General features: G+C 36.8%; 3 protein-coding genes across 6 annotated transcripts in view; all 3 read right to left on the bottom strand.

Moving 5' to 3' along the window:
• The window catches only part of LOC127660610 (stromal membrane-associated protein 1-like), a 148,788-nt gene extending 140,601 nt beyond the window's left edge, over positions 1-8,187 (bottom strand). For all 4 annotated transcript variants that reach the window (XM_052150933.1, XM_052150934.1, XM_052150935.1 and 1 more), the window contains exon 1: positions 7,905-8,187. In XM_052150933.1, coding sequence (XP_052006893.1) covers positions 7,905-8,022 — 118 coding nt within the window. In that variant the 5' untranslated portion in view covers positions 8,023-8,187. The remainder of the gene's footprint in view (positions 1-7,904) is intronic.
• Positions 8,188-11,935: 3,748 nt separating this feature from the next.
• Positions 11,936-13,897, bottom strand: LOC127660623 (succinate dehydrogenase assembly factor 4, mitochondrial-like). The gene is made up of 3 exons (XM_052150967.1): positions 13,711-13,897; positions 13,350-13,481; positions 11,936-12,602 (listed from the first exon to the last, which is right to left on the bottom strand). The coding sequence occupies exons 1-3, from the start codon at positions 13,787-13,789 to the stop codon at positions 12,493-12,495; spliced, it is 321 nt and encodes a 106-aa protein (XP_052006927.1). The 5' UTR covers positions 13,790-13,897; the 3' UTR covers positions 11,936-12,492.
• Positions 13,898-16,317: 2,420 nt separating this feature from the next.
• LOC127660618 (T-cell leukemia homeobox protein 1-like) lies at positions 16,318-19,741 on the bottom strand. The gene is made up of 3 exons (XM_052150961.1): positions 19,273-19,741; positions 18,202-18,439; positions 16,318-16,528 (listed from the first exon to the last, which is right to left on the bottom strand). The coding sequence occupies exons 1-3, from the start codon at positions 19,739-19,741 to the stop codon at positions 16,318-16,320; spliced, it is 918 nt and encodes a 305-aa protein (XP_052006921.1).
• Between the last annotated feature and the right edge of the window lie 350 nt (positions 19,742-20,091).

Genomic DNA, 20,091 nt, shown 5'->3' with positions numbered 1-20,091 from the left:
GGGGAAGTAAAGGATGAAGAGACTGTAGAACAGACACTGCTCTCAACACTCTCCAGTTGCCAGACACAACGCAAAAACCAATACACATACATCAGCACTTAAATCAGGATGGACCCACAGACAAACTTCAGTACTCCAGTCTGGGGTCTAGAGGCCTGCAGTTATGACTGGATCATTACTCATTACTTCACCTGTCCAGAAGCCTTCCCAGTATCTGTGCCTACAGAATTTTATAGAAATCCCAGCAGATTTCAGCAATATTCAAGTGCCCGTCAAATTTCTTCACTTTCCACACATATATACAGTAGATACACATGCACAGTGGCATCTATAATAAAATGCAGCAAAAAAGAGACATGAACTCGCAAAGTAAATACAACAAGCATATACAGTACAACAAACTGACAAAGATGTTACATATTAATGGATGAAAGCAAGGTTATTAAAGTCATGTCCTCAAAGTCATTATGCTTTCATCTTAAATGTAACTTAAAAAAGACACCCGTTTCTCCTCTCTGTGACTTACTATTTTACCAAATGGATGCAAAGGAAATCAGAGATAAATTGTGCATCAAAAATGTATCCTTCACAACAACACAATCTGAATTAGCATCAAAACTAAGGCCAATTCCACAATAGGTTTTCGCTTGAAAACGCAATGATTTTGCAACATACAGTATATGCCTCTCATCCACACTGAAATGGTAATTTCCTCCACTGTCAACAAAGACTGTGAGATACTTTGGAGACCGTTTACGTTATTAAACTAAAACAGAGTTCTGAAATGAATATGGATTAGTGTGGACATGGACCAGAATGGTGTTTTCCTCCACCGAATGTTTCTCCTGGTTAGGGCAGTTGCCTGGTTGTCTATTTTTGTCCTTTTTATACACAAAAACATGTTTATACCTTCTAACAGAAAACTGAACAGTCAATAGAGATTTTCCTGAAATGCGTGACCTAACCGAAAGCAGTCTTCACCCCACCGCACTAACCTTGGTGACCTGCCGAAAAACAGAGCCTCTTATCGACCGAAAACAGGCATGTTACACACGCTCACAAACAAAGATAAAGTCCAGGATATCTAACGCTCTTGAGGGCAAACCACTTTCACTATGTGCATATACAGTGAGGGAAAAAAGTATTTTATCTGAACGCAAAGCCCTGCAGAGGATAGTGAGAACAGCTGAGAAGATCATCGGGGTCTCTCTTCCCTCCATCAAAGACATTTACAAAAAACACTGTATCCGCAAAGCAACCAGCATTGTGGACGACCCCACACACACCCCTCACACAAACTCTTTACCCTCCTGCCGTCTGGCAAGAGGTACCGAAGCATTCGGGCCCTCACAGCCAGACTGTTTAACAGCTTCTTCCCCCAAGCCATCAGACTCCTCAATACTCAGAGTCTGGTTTGCACACACACACACACACACACACACACACACACACACACACACACACACACACACACACACACACCCTGAGTTGCACTTTAATTACTGTCACTTTATAACGGTCTGCTACCTCAATAACTGCTACCTCACTATCTCATAGTATGTTATGTTTACGTTTTTAGAAACTGTCATCTTTTTGCACTACTGAGTACTGGTCGCTGCACTGTCTCTCACTGTGCCTTTTGTCCCATTCATTGTTAGAAATTTCTTGTACTGTCCCGTACTTTTTGCACATGTTTGCACTTGCACTTTATATAGGTATTTTATTTAGTTGTGTAGTTTCATGTGGTTCAGTGTTTGTCCTATGTTGTATTTATGTAGCACCATGGTCCTGGAGGAACGTTGTCTCATTTCGCTGTGTAATGTACTAACTGTATATGGTTGAACGACAATAAAAGCCACTTGACTTAACTTGCTGATATTGTACATTTGCCCACTGACAAACAAATGATCAGTCTATAATTTTATTGGTAGGTTAATTTGAACAGTGAGAGACAGAATAACGACAAAAAAATCCAGAAAAATGCATGTCAAAAATGTTATAAATTGAATTGCATTTTAATGAGGGAAATAAGTATTCGAACCCTCTGCAAAACATGACTTAGTCCTTGGGGGCAAAACCCATTTGGCAATCACAGACATCAGATGTTTCTTGTAGTTGGCCTCCAGGTTTGCACACAACTCAGGAGGGATTTTGTCCCACTCCTCTTTGCAGGTCTTCTCCAAGTTATTAAGGTTTCGAGGCTGACGTTTGGCAACTCGAACCATCAGCTCCCTCCACAGATTTTCAATGGGATTGAGGTCTGGAGACTGGCTAGTCCACTCCAGGACCTTAATGTGCTTCTTCTTGAGCCACTCCTTTGTTGCCTTGGCCATGTGTTTTGGATTGTTGTCATGCTGAAATACCCATCCACGACCCATTTTCAATGCCCTGGCTGAGGGAAGGAGGTTCTCATCAAAGATTTGATGGTACATGGCCCCGTCCATCATCCCTTTGATGCGGTGAAGTTGTTCTGTTCCCTTAGCAGAAAAACACCCCCAAAGCATAATGTTTCCACCTCCATGTTTGAAGGTGGGGATGGTGTTCTTGGGGTCATAGGCAGCACTCCTCCTCCTCCTCCTCCTCCTCCTCCTCCAAACACGGCGAGTTGAGTTGATGCCAAAGAGCTCGATTTTGGTCTCATCTGACCACAACACTTTAACCCAGTTCTCCTCTGAATCATTCAAATGTTCATTGGCACACTTCAGACAGGCCTGTATGCGTTTTCTTGAGCAGGGGGACCTTGCGGGATGCTGCAGGATTTACTTTTACATTACATTTATGCATTTGGCAGATGCTTTTATCCAAAGCGACTTACAGTGCACTTATTACAGGGACAATCCACCTGGAGTTAAGTGCCTTGCTCACAGACACAATGGCGGTGGCTGTGGGGATCAAACCAGCAACCTTCTGATTAACAGTTATGTGCTTTAGCCCACTATGCCACCACAATTTCAGTTCTTCGTGTTACCAATTGTTTTCTTGGTGAATATGGTCCCAGCTGCCTTGAGATCATTGACAAGATCCTCCTGTGTAGTTCTGGGCTGATTCCTCACCTTTCTCATGATCAATGCAACTCCATGTGGCGCGATCTTGCATGGAGCCCCAGACCGAGGGAGATTAACAGTTCTTTTGTGTTTCTTCCATTTGTGAATAATCGCACCAACTGTTGTCACCTTCTCACCAAGCTGCTTGGCGATGGTCTTGTAGCCCATTCAAGCCTTGTGTTGATCTACAATCTTGTCCCTGACATCCTTGGACAGCTCTTTGGTCTTGACCATGGTGGAGAGTTTGGAATCTGATTGATTGCTTCTGTGAACAGGTGTCTTTTATACAGGTAACAAACTGAGATTAGGAGCACTCCCTTTAAGAGAATGCTCCAAATCTCAGCTCATTACCTGTATAAAAGACACCTGGGAGCCAGAAATCTCTGATTGAGAGGGGGTCAAATACTTATTTCCCTCATTAAAATGCAATAAAATGTATAACATTTTGACATACATTTTTCTGGATTTTTTTTGTTATTATTCTGTCTCTCACTGTTCAAATTAACCTACCATTAAAATTATAGACTGATAATTTCTTTGTCAGTGGACCAACGTACAAAATCAGCAGGGGATCAAATACTTTTTTCCCTCACTGTAAGCAAACATAGGTATGCAAAAAAATAATGATTGAAGGCATATTCACAATAGAATATAATATAGAAAAATATTTATTTTCCGATGTATCACAATTTTTGTTTGAATGACCTCGATATAAATTCTTAAATCTCAAGATCAATCTTGAACTCACAGATGCACTAAAGAAACCATGCACGTCCTCGTTAATATGGGCTCACTGGCTGATGCCGGAAATCTTAAAGAGACAGTGCCAATATAGTGCGTATTCTACATATCAATGTAAATACTTGAAAATAGTAAAAATTATGCATGTAAATATTAAGATATACATGCAACAAAATATATAAAGTATCTCACAAATGTGAGTACACCCCTCACATTTTTGTAAATATTTGATTATATCTTTGCATGTGCCAACACTGAAGAAATTACACTTTGCGACAATGTAAAGCAGTGAGTGTACAGCTTGTATAACAGTGTACATTTGCTGTCCCCTCAAAATAACTCAATACACAGTCGTTAATGTCTAAACCGCTGGCAACAAAAGTGAGTTTTTGTTGCCATATTGGTCAAATGTGACCAATATGATGAAAAACTAATGGAAACAATTTGTATAAATGATATTTTCAAATTGATAACAGCATTAGCGGAGATAATTTCCTTCATATGAAAGCAAAATGGACATTGTTGCCAAAATATACCCATATGAATCAATATTGAATCGAAAGCTTATGAAACACAACACAATCGAAACACAAATATGACCTTAAACATCGGCTGAGTTTATTCTATCAACAGTAGCTTCTGTGTGTTTGTGAAAGCTAGTATAGTGGCATCAGGCAGTGTGAGAGCAGCACTGAACAAAGTAAATAAAAGCTTCTGGACACACTGTGCTCAGTCATGTCTGACCAATCCCTTCTATTAAGTCACATCGATCAACTAAAACAGCAGTTCCTGCAGTGCCACACTCTCCATTTACTGCTTTCCTTTTTACCTAAAAAGACAGAAGGTCATGGCAATCTCTGAATGCTGCAACCATGTGGAGTCAGTTTCAACACAGAACATAAGTAAAAAAAAAAAAAAACAACTGTGGCTATGTCTCAAATCATTGTATGTTAAAAAAGGTATGCCAAAGTTGCCAAGATGGTCTACTACTACTGGTAGATATTCAAAGTGTGGGTCTGTGCACGCATTTTCGGCTAATATTGCCCACAATCCCAAGCTCAATGGAAGATTAGCTTCAGAACAACAATAACTGTTTCATCACATAAGATTCATGGTTGAATACTGCGAAAATAAACTACTTTGTTCTTGCTGTAGGACGAACACACTGATGGGCTTATACGTTGCAAACGATCAGCTGCTCCATTTACACAGTAAACAGAAAAGGGTTTGAGTGATTAATAATTATTATCATCATACCTGCATGCTTTTATGTCCATCTACTCTATTTGTTTTGCATATTGTGGATGCTCATGTCTGTTAAGAGCTTTCTATCTTGAAAATAATCTTTAACGAAAGGTTTCAATACCATTTTGATTACACATTACTGCATGCATCATATGTAAAACATCAGTGGATCTCCACACGAAAGACCTGTGACAGATCTTCATCGACATGCTGCTTGTTCTCTTCAATATGGTAGCAAGCATTATAGGATAGCATAAATGGATTGAGGAATAATTAATGATTGATAGTAAAAATTAAATAAGGAGCGTGAATGTATTGATAAATGTAACAGGATGATTGACAGGTCAGTGTACAGTGGCATAATTATGTGACCAAAGGGTCTGTGTTTTTCAAACTGTTTGCAATTTTATGGCATAATAGTTTGTCTCAATACTTGTGCACATTTGACGTGTGTGTTTTTCTATAACAAAAGTAGCCTACATAATTTAAGGGCGTAGTACAAGTAGGCGAATCCAGACGCAGCAATAGAGAAAGAGAAAGGCAGAAAGAGGCCTGACAAAATGAGCAGTGAGGTGTGGCTGAACTTAAGACACCAAAGAGCACAACGTGGAAGAAACTTGTCTGGTTCAGAAAGCTGAGAGGAGAGCTTGAGAAGGTGGTGGCCTGGGACAGTGCAGAGCTCATAACTACCTTCTGCCTTATTCTCAGATATACAACATAGGAGACTATTCATCAAAAGACAACAAGACTTCCTCACTGAGCCTGGAGTAAGGTCTGATCTGCATGGAGATATTGGACTTCAATGGTAAGACAGATAAGGGATTATAACAGAATTTAAAGACAGAAACAAAAAGATCTGCCTTTGTGATCTTGCATAATTTCAAGGGAAATTAATGGGTACTAAGTACTATTCTATAAGAGTTTAGGCATGTGCATGAAGAGGAAGCTTTGAAACTAGGGATGGCACTGATACAATATCTGGATCGGTATCGGGTCCAATACTGACGTTTTTTCCCGGATCGGGTATCGGTCCGACAAACCTGATCCAAATCTGATACCACATGTTGGTCATTGACGTTACTGTCAAACTCAAATAATGACATAATTAACCTTCAAATCACCATTAAAGTAGTACATAAAACTCATGCTTTTTTTTAGGCTCTTACAGTCATTCAAAAGCTTTGTGAATTGCAAAAGGCTGTGTTTAATAATCAATATACAGTCAGCATGCACAGCTAAGTAGTCTTTGGCACCACACTTTACTGAATGAGCACCACTCTGCCGAAACAAACACACATAAATGCAGAGGCTCCACACAAACTCCATCTCAAATGTAGATGATCAATAGTTCAGTCCACCTAAAACATGCATTGAAAACAGCACCAGACAAGCATTTTACCAGATGTTGAATGAAAAGTGTATTACACTACTGCAAATTAGCCTACAAACAAACACTCAAACACAAACTTCATGCAGCACTCCGCGCCAGACTTTCAAAATAATAGCCTTAAGAAAATGCAACCTAAATGTATCATTAAATTATTATTATTCATAGAAATTACAATAAAAACAAATTGAGTTTCAAAAATTACTGTGTGATTGAAAAGTGGATTGATATACTAATAAAACTAAAATGATAGAGAGAGAACTCTGAAACCATTTACAAGTTCAGATACAAGTTAATATATGTAGAGAACTGACTTCTTTTCTACTGAAGACTTACACTGGAATTACTGTTATATTTGCTGCTGCATCCTACAGACTACAATAAAGTTTTGCACATGCTCTTATGTAACTTTTTTCTTTTTCTTTTTTATAATGAAATAATGTATTGCTAGATGTTTTTGTTTCTTTACACAGAGTACTCCCAATCAGTTCCACACAGTGAATTATAGATGTTGATGTTGAAGTGATGTAAACTCAATAAGAAAAAACAACAACAGTATCAGATGATACTGATAGTTCAGGTATCGGACTCAGAAGAGGAAAAATTGTATTGTTCCATCCCTATTTGAAACAATTGTGAGGAAATAAAAAAGCAATATTTTGGTATTTTACACAAGTATACCAATTGTAGGCTTTATGCTGTAACAACTAGGCTACGTAATATACTGAACAGTTCGGCAGTCAAGGAACCTGTTTGATGCCTAGAGGCGTATGGACCTCCTGAGCTGAACTATTCTTCAAAAAAAATAACTGTTCTTTAAAAGAAAGAAAGTCAAACACATATGGGATGGCATGAGGGTAAGTAAATGATGAGACCATTTTCATTTTTGGATTAACTATCCCTTTAAGATACAAAATGTCATGAAATGCCTGGAGGTTACAAACCAAAATCACATTCAATTCTGGATATACTATGATCTCTGCTGGGGTGAACCCTTATTAAACATGTAAATATGTTAACCAAACCATACAGAGATGTTGTCTACAAGAACCGCTTTCTCATTTAGGTCATCAAAGTTGTCATACTTGTTTCAGTGCACTAAGACTGGGAGGTACAGGTTTTATACACCAGCAACTCTGACATCACACCTGAACCAGTGAAACATCAGTATGACACAGTATATCAGACCAGCTGATCACTTCAACTCCAGACTGGTTTTCCATTCATACATAAATAATGATTTTGATCAAGGACACATGGCTCAATAGTGATAACAGTGAGCTGCCTTTCTAAACAGCACTTCTGGGCATCGTAGTAGCGACTAGAACATTAGACAGCATTTTGGGCATCATCACATTCGAACGTTCAAACGCGCCTGTGATGCCCAAAAACGCTGTATAGATGAGCTGTTCACTAAGTTTTGACACAAAGTCCCTGTACAGGTGATCAAAGCATCTCATGAGTGTTTAAGGGTGTGATCATCTCACCTTTGGCTTCGCAGTCGGCGCAGTACTTGTTATCATCCTCTCTCAGCATTTTGGACAGAATGGCCTGATGCTGCTCGTTCAGTTTCAGAGCCTTTTCCCTCTCCGATCGCGTCGTCATCTCTGCCCGTTTCCTGTCAAAGTCTCTGAATAAAATCACCGGCCTTTCCACCGAATCACTCTGTTAAACTGGAGCGTGATAGATTGAAGACCATCACCCAATAAATGAAACTACGATGGCCTCACGGCGGCAGAGAGGCGGCTGACTTGAGAAGGATCGGCGGAATATGGCAGATTGGTGGAACTGACCGGAAGCGGAAACGGAGACATAAAAGGTACGGTGAGCTAACATAAAATGTATTTAAAAATAACAAAAACAAACCCGTTTTGATGAATCAAAGCATTCTCTTGAGTACTTTTTATTTTATTTTTATGTATTTATAAAATGAAAAATTATACTTATATTTCAAGACGAAACTATGTTCCCACTAAAACGTTTACGTCATAGACCTGTTCAGCCATGACGTCAATTTGTAGGCGAACCCGGAAGTATAATTCGCCATGGGTTCTCTCAGAGATATTAGGCTCGTTTGAGATGAACGAATTATGCAGATATATCAACCTCCACGCTTATACCAACAGGCTCGTTTGTTGCCAAACGCCTCGCCTTGAAAATAGAGTGAAATAAGTGCTGTCAAGTCTGACAATTCTCACTTCTCGTACTGGATCAGACACCTTCTAGATCAAAGGCAGATATCGTGGGATTCACGTTCATGCGCTGTTGCTGGTAAAGTGTATATCATTTAAATGATGTTGCTTTAAAATGAAAATAAATACGATGGAAAAAAAACACTCAATGTACATGTTATATAATTTTCCCCATAGACGTGTCTTTCCATTAATTTGTAGTAAAATAAAAAAAAGACACCTATTTTAGATATTTCAGAAATATGATTTATCCCAACAGAGATCGTACTGTTGATCACAGTGTTGGGAATATTCACATATAATTAATACACATAAAACGTGATATTAGAGATTTTTTATTTTTTTTTAATCATTTTAGAAGAATCGAAACAACACGATTGGTTTTTATTCCTTCAATGCCATACAAACAAGAGGTATTTATACATAGTCACCATAATAATATAAGTTACATTGCCAGACATTTTAGTTGTTTTAAATATTCCCATGTTTTATTTTTTCTTCTACTTCTGCTTCTTTTTTCTTGGTATGACCAAGAAACCAGCTTAGTAAAACCAGCAAAAGGCAGGCACAAATTTTTGTTTTGTAGCTGGTAGTCCAATCTTTTCAGGCCGGTTATCTTTTTCTTTTCTTTTTTCACTTACATGTTTTCAGTGCTTTTTTATTATTATTTGTTTTTCATCACAGTTGTTTAAGCCAATGAGCATCAAGCTGTGTCATCAGCTAGACATTTCCCATCATGCTTGCAGATTGCGCAGCTGGAAAAATCCAATTGCGCCTTGCTTTTTTGGCATACGTCACCATGACATCACAGCAAGTCGGACAGATTTCTAACTGGCAAGCACCTGCCACTGACACTGGTAGGGATGGATTACAGACCGGGCCAGTGCCCAGGGGCCCTTGACTGCCCAGGGGGCCCTGGACTTTAAGGTTGCGCAATCCACTTTGGCGATCCCCCTGCTCTAAAACCCATCAACAATGAAAGCGAAAATGGATGTGGCTGTCTTGTCTTTAAGTCTAGCTGATCCCACAAAAGCTCAATCGAGATAAGATCCAAAACACTCTTTTCCAATTATCTGTTGTCCAATGACTGTTTATTGCCCACTCTGACTTTTCTTTTTGTTTTTCTGTTTCAAAAGTGGCTTTTTCTTAGCAATTCTTCCCATGAGGCCAACTCCCCCGAGTCTTCTCTTTACTGTTGTACATGAAACTGATGTTGAGCTGTTAGAATTCAATGAAGCTGTCAGCTGAGGACATGGAAGATGTCTATTTCTCAAACTAGAGACTCTGATGTACTTATCATCTTGTTTATTTGTACATCAGGCCTTCCACATCTATTTCTGTTCTTGTTAGAGCAAGTTGTTTTTTATCTTTGAAGAATATAGTGTACACCTTTGTATGCAATCTGCAGGGTTTTTTTTTTTGGCCATTTCTAGCATTGTATAGCCTTCATTCCTCAACACAATGATTGACTGACAAGTTTCTTGAGAAAGCTGTTTCTTTTTTGCCATTTTTGACCTAAAGATATGCCAATCTATTGCATACTGTGGCAACTCAAAAACAAACACGAAGACAATATTCAGCTTCATTTAACGAACCAAATAGCTTTCAGCAGTATTTGATATAATGGCAAGTGATCTTCTAGTACCAAATGAGTAATTTAGCATGATTACTCAAGGATAAGGTGTTGGAGATGGGGCCTGTCTAGATTTGACTTTTTTCAAAAAGTGATGGTGCTGTTTTTTTACATCAGTAATGTCCTGACTATACTTTGTGATCAGTTGAATGCCACTTTGGTGAATGAAAATACCAATCTCCTTCCAAAACAGCAAAATCTGTACATTATTCCAAACTTTAGGCCACCAGTGTATACTATTTTATATCAGCATTGTTGGGCACACACCGCATAATAGTCATTACAATAATATAATTACATATATAATATTTTAATCATTACAATTTATTTAAGTCTAATTTAATTGTTGAATCCTAAAAGCCAAAGGAAAAAATCCTATCTCAATTTATTTTTGTTTTTATTAGATAATATACAGTATTGTACCAAATGTATAATATTTTAATACCAAACACTTATTTTAATTCATCGATGCAATTTTTCTGAGCTGGAGACAATAATAAAAGAATCTCTAGGCTGGTGTTAATAATGTAAATGTGTCGCTTCATTCTCTACTCCAACATCTCTTATAAAACAGCATTTTTATCATAGTAATATCCACACATATTTCATCTCAAAAGGATTTTTTTAGAACATGTTGAAGATTATCGGACAGGCTGTCAATTCAATAAGTGGTGAGATGTTTCCTCTCAAAAGCGGTTTATTCAGCACGCAGATGCATCTCCTCCATAGACGTCCATAAAAATGGCCTTTTGTCTCACCTGTATACAGCTGCGTTATGCGTTTTGATAACCTTGTAGGCTCCATTTTAGAATGTATCTGGTTTCCTTTGAATTTTCATAACAAAACGTCCATGTATGGTCAAGTAATGTTTACTACAGACCTTATTTTACTCATAAATTCAAAAACCCCATTATAAAAACCCATAAGAAAATCCAGAGAAAACCCATGGTGAATTCTCTTCCGGTTTTTTGAACTACAACATGAACAGCTCTATTGCATAGGTATGTATATTTCATAGATTGTTTCATAGATGTTTCAAAATTCCATTGGAATATCTTATTGACAATAGCCTATACATTGATGGAAAAACATTTCAAAATTGTGCACAGAATTCAGCCTACCATTGTAATGCACTACTCTAAATACAGTAATGTGAGTAATATAGATGGTCACACCTTTTGTGAAGACAAAAGTGAAAACCTTGACCCTGTTTTATTAGTGTGGTGTGACATCTGTTCTGGTGTAAATTGAGTATTATTATTTAACCAATTCAAAGTTTAACTATAATTTTAGTCTTAAATTAATTTCTCTGGAATAAATTCACATGTCTCTGGAAATTATTAACTTTTTCATCCTTGTAGTGAAATTTTATTATTTAACATAAATTATTTAAAAAGATATGTAGATTTGCTGAATTCTTGCTAATATAATAAATGCACCTCTCAATAATTTTCAATAAGTAATTAATAATACAAATGGAAGACATTGATTTTTAATACAAAAACTGTAAGACATATGTTATAATGAGGTCTTTTCCTGAGCCATGTATTGTACTGTAAGTTGCTGTCAAAATAAAACAGTCACAATAGTTAAGAGACATACAGTAAAACCAGGGTACATTTTTACAAGGGTTCAAATGCTGAACGACCTATCTCTTCCAGCCGTACTATTGTGCACTGTGTAGATAATACATTTAACCCCTATCTGCATTAAGGCTGATATGGTACAACCTCTCCTCTGTATTCCTTCCAGATTAAAGTCTGATGAAACACTAAAAAGATGAAGAATTCATAACTATTAGAGTTACAACAAAAAACTTTTATTCGTATTTTGTTGACAAAACAAAGATGATTGATGACATGATAGATAGAAATAGAAAAGAGATAGAAATAAGATGTCCTGTAGCCTCTTACAAAGCCTAAAAAAATCTATTATGATTTAATAGATTTATTCTTTGAACAAACCAGACAGGCTGTGCACATACTATACTGTGCCCTATTTCCAATAGGAAAAAAATAGATTGCCATAATTACAAATAAAGTCACAATTTTGAGTTTTCTCAAATTGCCCATTGAAGACTGAACAGTCTAAAGTTTACAGTTTAAGTAGTACTCCAATACTAATAGGCTGATACCATTAAAGGAGAGAGATCCACCCTTTCTTATTTCATTTCTTTTTGTATCTCAGAACAGTGATAAATCAAATTCAAATGTTTAAATTATTAATTTTGGATATTTTTAACACAGTGACCTAAAAATCAATACAACGACCCTTTCTCTCCCAGTCACCATATCGTGTTGGTTCGGGGCCTTTGGGACCACCTTTTTCCTTAGTTTCTGGATTCACATCATCTGGAAATCCTGTTTAGGGAAAAATTATTAGGTTATATGAAAAAATCTCATGTTTTTGTATAAGATTTTTCATATTATGATACCTTGTTTAGATGTCCAGGGCCAACTAATTGTTTAAATTTACATGTGACACTCAGTTTGAAACCGCTAAATATATTAAAGTGAACTTCAGAAATGGAAGGGTGTAAGGACAACATGTATTCTGTTACCATACAGAAAATACTTTTTTTATATATAAAAATTTGTATCCCCTTTGCTCTCCAATTTGGAAAGTGCAATTCCCACTACTTACTAGGTTCCTCATGGTGGCACGGTTACTCGCCTCAATCCGGGTGGTGGAGGACAAGTCTCAGTTGCCTCCACTTCTGAGACAGTCAATCCGCACATCTTATCACATGTACATGACACCATGGAGACTCACAGCATGTGGAGACTCATGCTACTCTCCGCTATCAATGCACAACTTACCACGCTCCCCACTGAGAACGAGAACCACTCATCGCGACCACGAGGAGGTTACTCCATGTGACTCTACCCTCCCTAGCACCAGGCCAATTTGGTTGCTTAGGAGACCTGGCTGAAGTCACTCAGCACAATCTGGATTCGAACGCATGACTCCAGGGGTGGTAGTCAGCATCAATACTTGCTGAGCTACCCAAAATAACTTCTTAGCTATCCTAGACACATTATAGATAGCATCTGCACTTTATGTGTACCACAATTGTAATACTGTATATAACAGAGATGTGGTCCTACTTTCAAGGGCATCTTTAGATTTTGACTCAGTTTCGTCCATGTCAAAGCGTCCTTGGGGTGTTTTCGCTTTCTTTAAAGGTTCCTTATCTTTGGCCACCCCACCAGATGCATATCCTGCTGTCCTTTGACATGCTGCAGGGGAGTGCATAGAGATATTTCAACAAATCTGCAGAAACTCGTTCGTGCAGTGTTTTAATCGCTTTCAACAAATGTATACGTATTACAGAAATAAATAAAAGAGTATCTGAAATAATACGGTTTAATATGACACACTAGAATATGACACACTAGAACTGAATGCCTGTTGTGCAAGCATCCTTATGCACGGTTCATCCACGGTCAAAAAATGTATCGCACTCACCTGTAAAAGTCGACTCTAAAATCAAACTTCTGTTTACAAAACCTCTTGCTGTAGTACAGCAAACACGTAAAAGAAACATTTGGCCTGTATGCTGCACTGGTGTGTTATAAACGCTTTCCCTGTTGCAGAATCAACATAAAGATCAGAGCTCTTTTATGATTATACAACTGTATAATGCTTTGACGATGGAAAGTGACGTAGAGTGCGTCATCATGTAGGGACACCAAAAACACCAGAGAGAGTCGCGGTAGCGCTTAAAAAGTGCAGAATGTTTCAGGGAAAGTACGACAAATATATTTTACAGACAGTTATTGTTAATCCTTTCACTTCGGCAAATATAAAATAAATATGTTCTTTTTATAGCTTTTAATGGCCATTTCGATTGTTGCTTAGTATTTAATTCGAATAATTAATTTAATTTCACTTTTATAAAGCCATGTCAAATCCAATAAAAAAAAGTCATAATTGAACAATCATCCATTCTTTATTAATTTTGAATTAATAAACATTATAGTACACTGACGAAATTGTATTAAGTAAAATTATAGCGTATGTAAAGGGATTTTTGCTTAATTGCGTTGAAACAAAACAGATTTCATCATGCCATGCTATGAATCGGATCCATAAAAGCGGTATTTTATTTGCGAGCATAAGAAAACTATACAACGAAACTTTTCTAAAATAAAGTATTATATTAGCCTATTATTACTTATGAACAAATAATAAAGCCTATTATTACTTATGAACAAATAATAAAGCCTTGAAAATTACCAAACAATATAGTAATTTACTAAAAGATATAATGATCGCTTTTTAACAGGGTTCAGAAATATTCAATTCACTTTGCTTAATGTGGAAAGTCTGGGCATTGCGACTTGCAACATTAACTGTTAAGGTGTAATGTTGCGGTTGTCCTGCAGGTGACTGCATGAGTCTCCTATGCATATAGCACTTGCAGATCAACGAGGAAAGTTGCACATTACTTAAAGTATGATGCTTTTAGGAAACGTTAGTATTTCGCGAATCCCAGCTTTTGCATAAGAATTATTGAAAATGGCAAAATGCCTCATATCCCTATTCTGGAACTTTTTAAGCGACACTTAAGCCTATGTAACACATTATAAGATTTTGGAAGAGATGATGAAACGTAAACCATCTTCCGTTGCAGTACTAGAAAAGTATCTGGTTATTTTCAGTCACACCCTCACATCTGCACATTGTTAATATCACAAGCACACTTTTGCACTCTCCATACAATAGGAAAGACATACATTTATCATGCAACCAAACCTGTCATTCACTTCGAGTATAGATCCATCACAGATATCTGGGATCTTTCACAAAACTTGCAAAGTGTTGCTATGGGTACTCAACAAAATAAAGCGCTAAACAAGTGGAACAGTTGGAGTGACCCTGAAACCTGCTCATAGATATTCAGTCATTCATGAGGAAAAAGACTTTGGGGAACTTATGATATGAAGCTAGAATAAAATATAATTTAAAAAGGAAACACAATTTCTGGAGAAAGTTGAAAACAAAAACAACAGTGTTATGAACACAGTTTATCTGCCTAAGAAAATGTTGATTGTGTAAAAATGAAAACTAAAAAAAAAACGTGTTGAGTAATAAGTCGGCTTTTGCTTTTTTTTTTTTTACTGGTAGGCCCTACTTTTAATATTTTGACAAAATAAATGATCACTGATTAGGGTCCCGACAACATTCAAGTGAAATATATAAAAGACAAACTATCCTGCTCGAAAAACAAAAATCACAAATAATATTAAAAGAATGACACATTTGACAATGATTTTTCCGAAATAATTTCCCATTCCCGCATAGCCCTAACAAGTGCTTTAGACATTATACCACATACTCCTCATTTATCACAAATATAGAGAATGAAAGCCGATTATGCACGTCATTTCCTGTATTTTTAATCCACACAACGAATTTGTTCACAAAATGCTAATTAACAAACGTGCAAAAATGCAATTCCTCCATGTTGGCCTTTACGCAGCATTGATTTGTGATTGTAAAAAAAACGACATCGAAACGCCTAAAGAAGAAAAAATTGGGCAACACTTTGTAATAACTTTGTTTATAACAAACAATAGGTTACACTGCTAAACAGATCATCAGTTAAGTACAAACAGCTCCATTAGCCTAGAATAACATACAAATAGAATGACATTTTGATGCATATTTTTCAGGTTGTTAAAATGTAATTGTTGGCTATAGGCTACGTCTCCACTGAACTGTTAAGAATATTTGTCTATTGAATAATTACTTGTTAATGAAAGTTATTTAAGTGTTCCCATATAGGCTACTGTAGGCTATAAAGATACAATTACGGTTGACGTACAATTTGTTCGTGGCATTTTGAAATCGAAATAAATACAATGAAATCGATCAAATCTTTAAAAGTGTCAATGGCCCAGATTATTCTACTCGACTGTAATGAAAATCAAGTATTTATTGAGCTCGCCAGTTGCATAATACAGGTTACAAATAAAAAAGTAGGCCTAATGTTACGAAAATAAAGAAGACATTAATATAATGTTGACCAATTTCCCTTTCCATCGCACGTCCATAAAAAAGATCCTCAACTTAATCACTGTTGGGAACGCTGCTGATTTTCGCCGTGTTCTCAGTCCAAGGCTGGAGGTTCTGAAGTGCGTACAGAGAGCTGTTGTGAAGGCAGATTGGGTCAGGAGTAACAGGTTGGTTTATAGTCTTTTGAAATGCTTCTTGTTGAAGTTGCATTAGGATTCGGTTCGCTTGTTGTCGCTCGGCTTCTCTTTCTTCTGCTGTCTGCCTCCTGTTAGGATCAAAGCACAGAAGTCAAACCATCTAGTCGGTCATAATGATTTCATTTGTTCTAATGGTCAAGTTTATATAATGGCTGGCTAAACTGTATTTTCTAAGTACAAAAGAACGACTTGGTGAATGGAGGAACAAATGAATGAACGAAAGAACATTTCAAGGAGTTTTAAATAAACGTGCGGAAATCGATTACAATGAATAGGATAAGAATGAGTTAATTGAGTCTTGGCATCATTATTTCATAAAGTGGATTTATGCAGACATCTGGCGCACCTTACATCACAGCGGTTTTTAATTTTCTTTTTTCATATTTTGGAAGTCACTCAAACCAAGTGGAAATCTATTTTAATATATAATCTATACAGCAAAAGCTATATTAATACTGTGTGGAATATATAATGATAACACTTTACAATAAGGTTCCTTTCGTTAACATTAGTTTTAGGAATAGATATCCTGAACTGAAAATGAACAATCATTTTTTTCAGCATTAATTTATCTTTGTTAATGTTAGTTAATAAAAATACAATTGTTCATTGTTAGTTCATATTAGTTAATAGTGCATTAACTAATGTCAACATATACAACTTTTGATTTTAAAAATGTATTACCAGATTTTGAAATGAACTTTCATTAACCAAGATTAATATATGTTTTAAGAGTATTGTTTATTGTTAGTTCGTTAACTAATGTTAACAAATGGAACCTTGTATTCAAGTGTTACCAATATAATACAATAATATATGTGTATGATAATATTACTATAAATATACTTTTATGTACATTAATGTTCAGGTTCCTAGAAGTCAGAGTCAAGTTCAGAGCCAATCACGGACTTAGCCTTTGACACAGTTTTTTATTAGGAGCCTATTCATAGTGAATTAATAGTATTCAAATGTACTTTATATGTTTGTATAATGCTCTGACTGTAAATGTTGGTTGCACAAAAACATCACAACATCGACTTTTGCTTGAGCAGCAATGATATGCTTGATTTCCGTTAATTAACAGGCCACAATAGAACAGATTGCTGTCAAACTGCAAACTCGATCATCACCTTTGCTTGTCCATTAATGTCTGATAAGCCTTTGAGCCTTTGGTAATCAATGTCCAGGCCTAGGTAGCCAATGACATATGAAGCATTATTAGCCTATACCTTTCTTAGAAACTCTGTATTTCACGATGACGGAAAAGGCCGACCTACAAGACCAATATGTTTTAAATAGGCCCATGTTGGTCATTCCAAAATTAATGATTAAATTAATTAAAATGTGTGCTGTGTATATATATATATATATATATATATATATATATATATATATATATATATATATATATATATATACACAGCACAGATAATTTATGAAGTTAATACACACACATAGATATATATATATATATATATATATATATATATATATATATATATATATATATATATATATATATATATATATGTGTGTGTGTGTGTGTGTGTGTGTGTGTGTGTGTGTGTGTATTAACTTCATAAATTATCTAGGCATAACAAACAGCACGTTGTGGAATGTTTTAAGATATCGTCCTGGCGTACCTACTTTTCAAACTGTAATCCGCTGGAATTGGTGAGACTGAGAAGAGAATGCATATGCGAGTGGATTTAAAAGCCATCACTAAATGTCAACAGCTTACCTCCATTTCGTTCTTCTGTTCTGGAACCATGTTTTGACCTGTGCGTCAGTCATTTTAAGTGCTTTCGCTAAGGCTGCTCTCTCAGCTGACGCCAGATACTTTTGCCGGTGGAAGCGTTTCTCCAGCTCACAGATCTGGAGGCGCGTGAACGACGTCCTGGGCTTCTTCTTCTTCGGAGGGGTCCGGTTCTGGTACGGGTGACCTATACGGCGTGTTACAGTGAACGGTGAGAGGGCCACTGGATTGAGAGACAGGGTGAAAGCAAGCGGGAGAAATCAGCAAAACGATTGAGCCAAGCAGTGTGGAGCAAAATGAACATTCACAGAGGAGAAAGATGAATTTTGTCTTTTAAACACTATGCAATCAGGAAACATATTACATAGGTTCAGCAAAGCGAGCAAATAGCCAGTAATATTTCTTGCGCATAATACTTTTCTTTTTGCCATTTCCTTATTAATTTGGACGCATGAAGACAAGGAATAGCCTAAATGTTAATGCAGTTTTCATAAGTCATAATGCTAAAAACATGAGGCTAATAATAAACGTTATACTGTTGTTTACAGGTGTGACAAATCAATATAATGTGCTATTGTACACAGACTAACATGGTTTTCATGTAATAAAAATAAATAAAAAAAGATCATAAATAAAATCTTAATAAAAATACAACCATAGACTGCTGAATTATTATTTTTTATTTTTTTATTTTATTGTAAGACTACATCAATCATCAGAGAGGAAAATCGTATATGCATTTTAAAATAATTTGTGATATTATAGCTAAATTTATGAATGATCTATGATTGATAATGATTCTTGATTAATTAATAATGTGCATAGAAACGCTCATTTAAAGTGTATAAAGGAATATCTACAGATGGTGCTGTTTTATATGCGTTCTTATCAACAAAATAGGAGAATATTATTTAATGAAGTAACTTAAACAGTGAAGGTATTCTAATAGGCTAATTTTAATTAACGCATTAGATCTATTATGGATGGATACTTCTGAATAAGAACGAATAATAAAATCAGTGGCATCCACTAAAAGTTTGGAGTAAGTGCTGTTACCTGTAAATCTGTCTTTGGTATATCTCCGGTTACTCTCCATCCATGGAAACGTTAATCCCGTGAGATTGTTAATGGTGCCCATGCTTCCCATACTTGGCACCGTGGCACCACTGGTGGGAATGGATGAATGAATGCTGCTCAGCGGTAGGTGCGCTGGCACCCGGATCACTCCCGAAGAATTAAGGCAATTCCCATTAACATTCGAGCCCAAGTTCATGTTGTACGAGCCGCCGAGCGAGCTAACACTGCACGAGTTTCCATTGTATCCAGCCGAGTTATTTACATTGTAGTTGCCAGTCATGGTATTGTACGCTGTGCTGACTATGCACCCCAAACCGTAGTCCAGGTCCTGCATTCTGGGGTTGGAGATCATGCAGCTCCCCTGGTCTGCATTGTTAAGAATCTGATCAATCCCAAAACTGATGGTGTCTGCGTGTGTCTGGTGGAGATGCGCTCCCATATGATCCATGGTGTGGAGAGACGCGCGCTCCTGCAAGCCTACAGGATTCTCCACGTCGCCGTGTTATCATACAGCAACTATAATGCAGTTCAGTTCTGACTTGTCTTTATCTAATAGCGTGGACTGCATGAGTATGTGTGAGAGGCTGAACTACAGACGATTGTCTTTTTTTACTGCCTCCCTTTTACCCTTATAGCTTAGCCTGCCGGATGCAGCCACGGGAACATCAATCAAAATGCCAAAGAGGCAGGGTAAAACTAAGCCTCCAATTCTGGGCTGAGAGACCCAATTGGTCAAAAACCCCACAATGAAACTCACTGGGATTCCCTTTTCAACACAAGGGAGAGGAGATTTATTAA

This window comes from Xyrauchen texanus, chromosome 20, assembly GCF_025860055.1.
Source record: "Xyrauchen texanus isolate HMW12.3.18 chromosome 20, RBS_HiC_50CHRs, whole genome shotgun sequence".
NCBI classification, from domain to species: domain Eukaryota; kingdom Metazoa; phylum Chordata; class Actinopteri; order Cypriniformes; family Catostomidae; genus Xyrauchen; species Xyrauchen texanus.
This window is presented reverse-complemented; position numbering and strand designations above follow the sequence as displayed.

What these genes read in the sequence shown, in the direction of transcription:
- LOC127660618 (XM_052150961.1), bottom strand. Translation starts at nt 19,741, where the DNA reads ATGGATCATATGGGAGCGCATCTCCACCAGACACACGCAGACACCATC. An exon ending in TACCAAAGACAGATTTACAG is followed by an intron (nt 18,440 to 19,272) that starts GTAACAGCACTT and finishes CTCTCAATCCAG; the next exon opens with TGGCCCTCTCACCGTTCACT. An exon ending in AACAGAAGAACGAAATGGAG is followed by an intron (nt 16,529 to 18,201) that starts GTAAGCTGTTGA and finishes TGATCCTAACAG; the next exon opens with GAGGCAGACAGCAGAAGAAA.
- LOC127660623 (XM_052150967.1), bottom strand. Translation starts at nt 13,789, where the DNA reads ATGTTTCTTTTACGTGTTTGCTGTACTACAGCAAGAGGTTTTGTAAAC. An exon ending in TTTAGAGTCGACTTTTACAG is followed by an intron (nt 13,482 to 13,710) that starts GTGAGTGCGATA and finishes ACTCCCCTGCAG; the next exon opens with CATGTCAAAGGACAGCAGGA. An exon ending in ATCTAAAGATGCCCTTGAAA is followed by an intron (nt 12,603 to 13,349) that starts GTAGGACCACAT and finishes TTCCCTAAACAG; the next exon opens with GATTTCCAGATGATGTGAAT.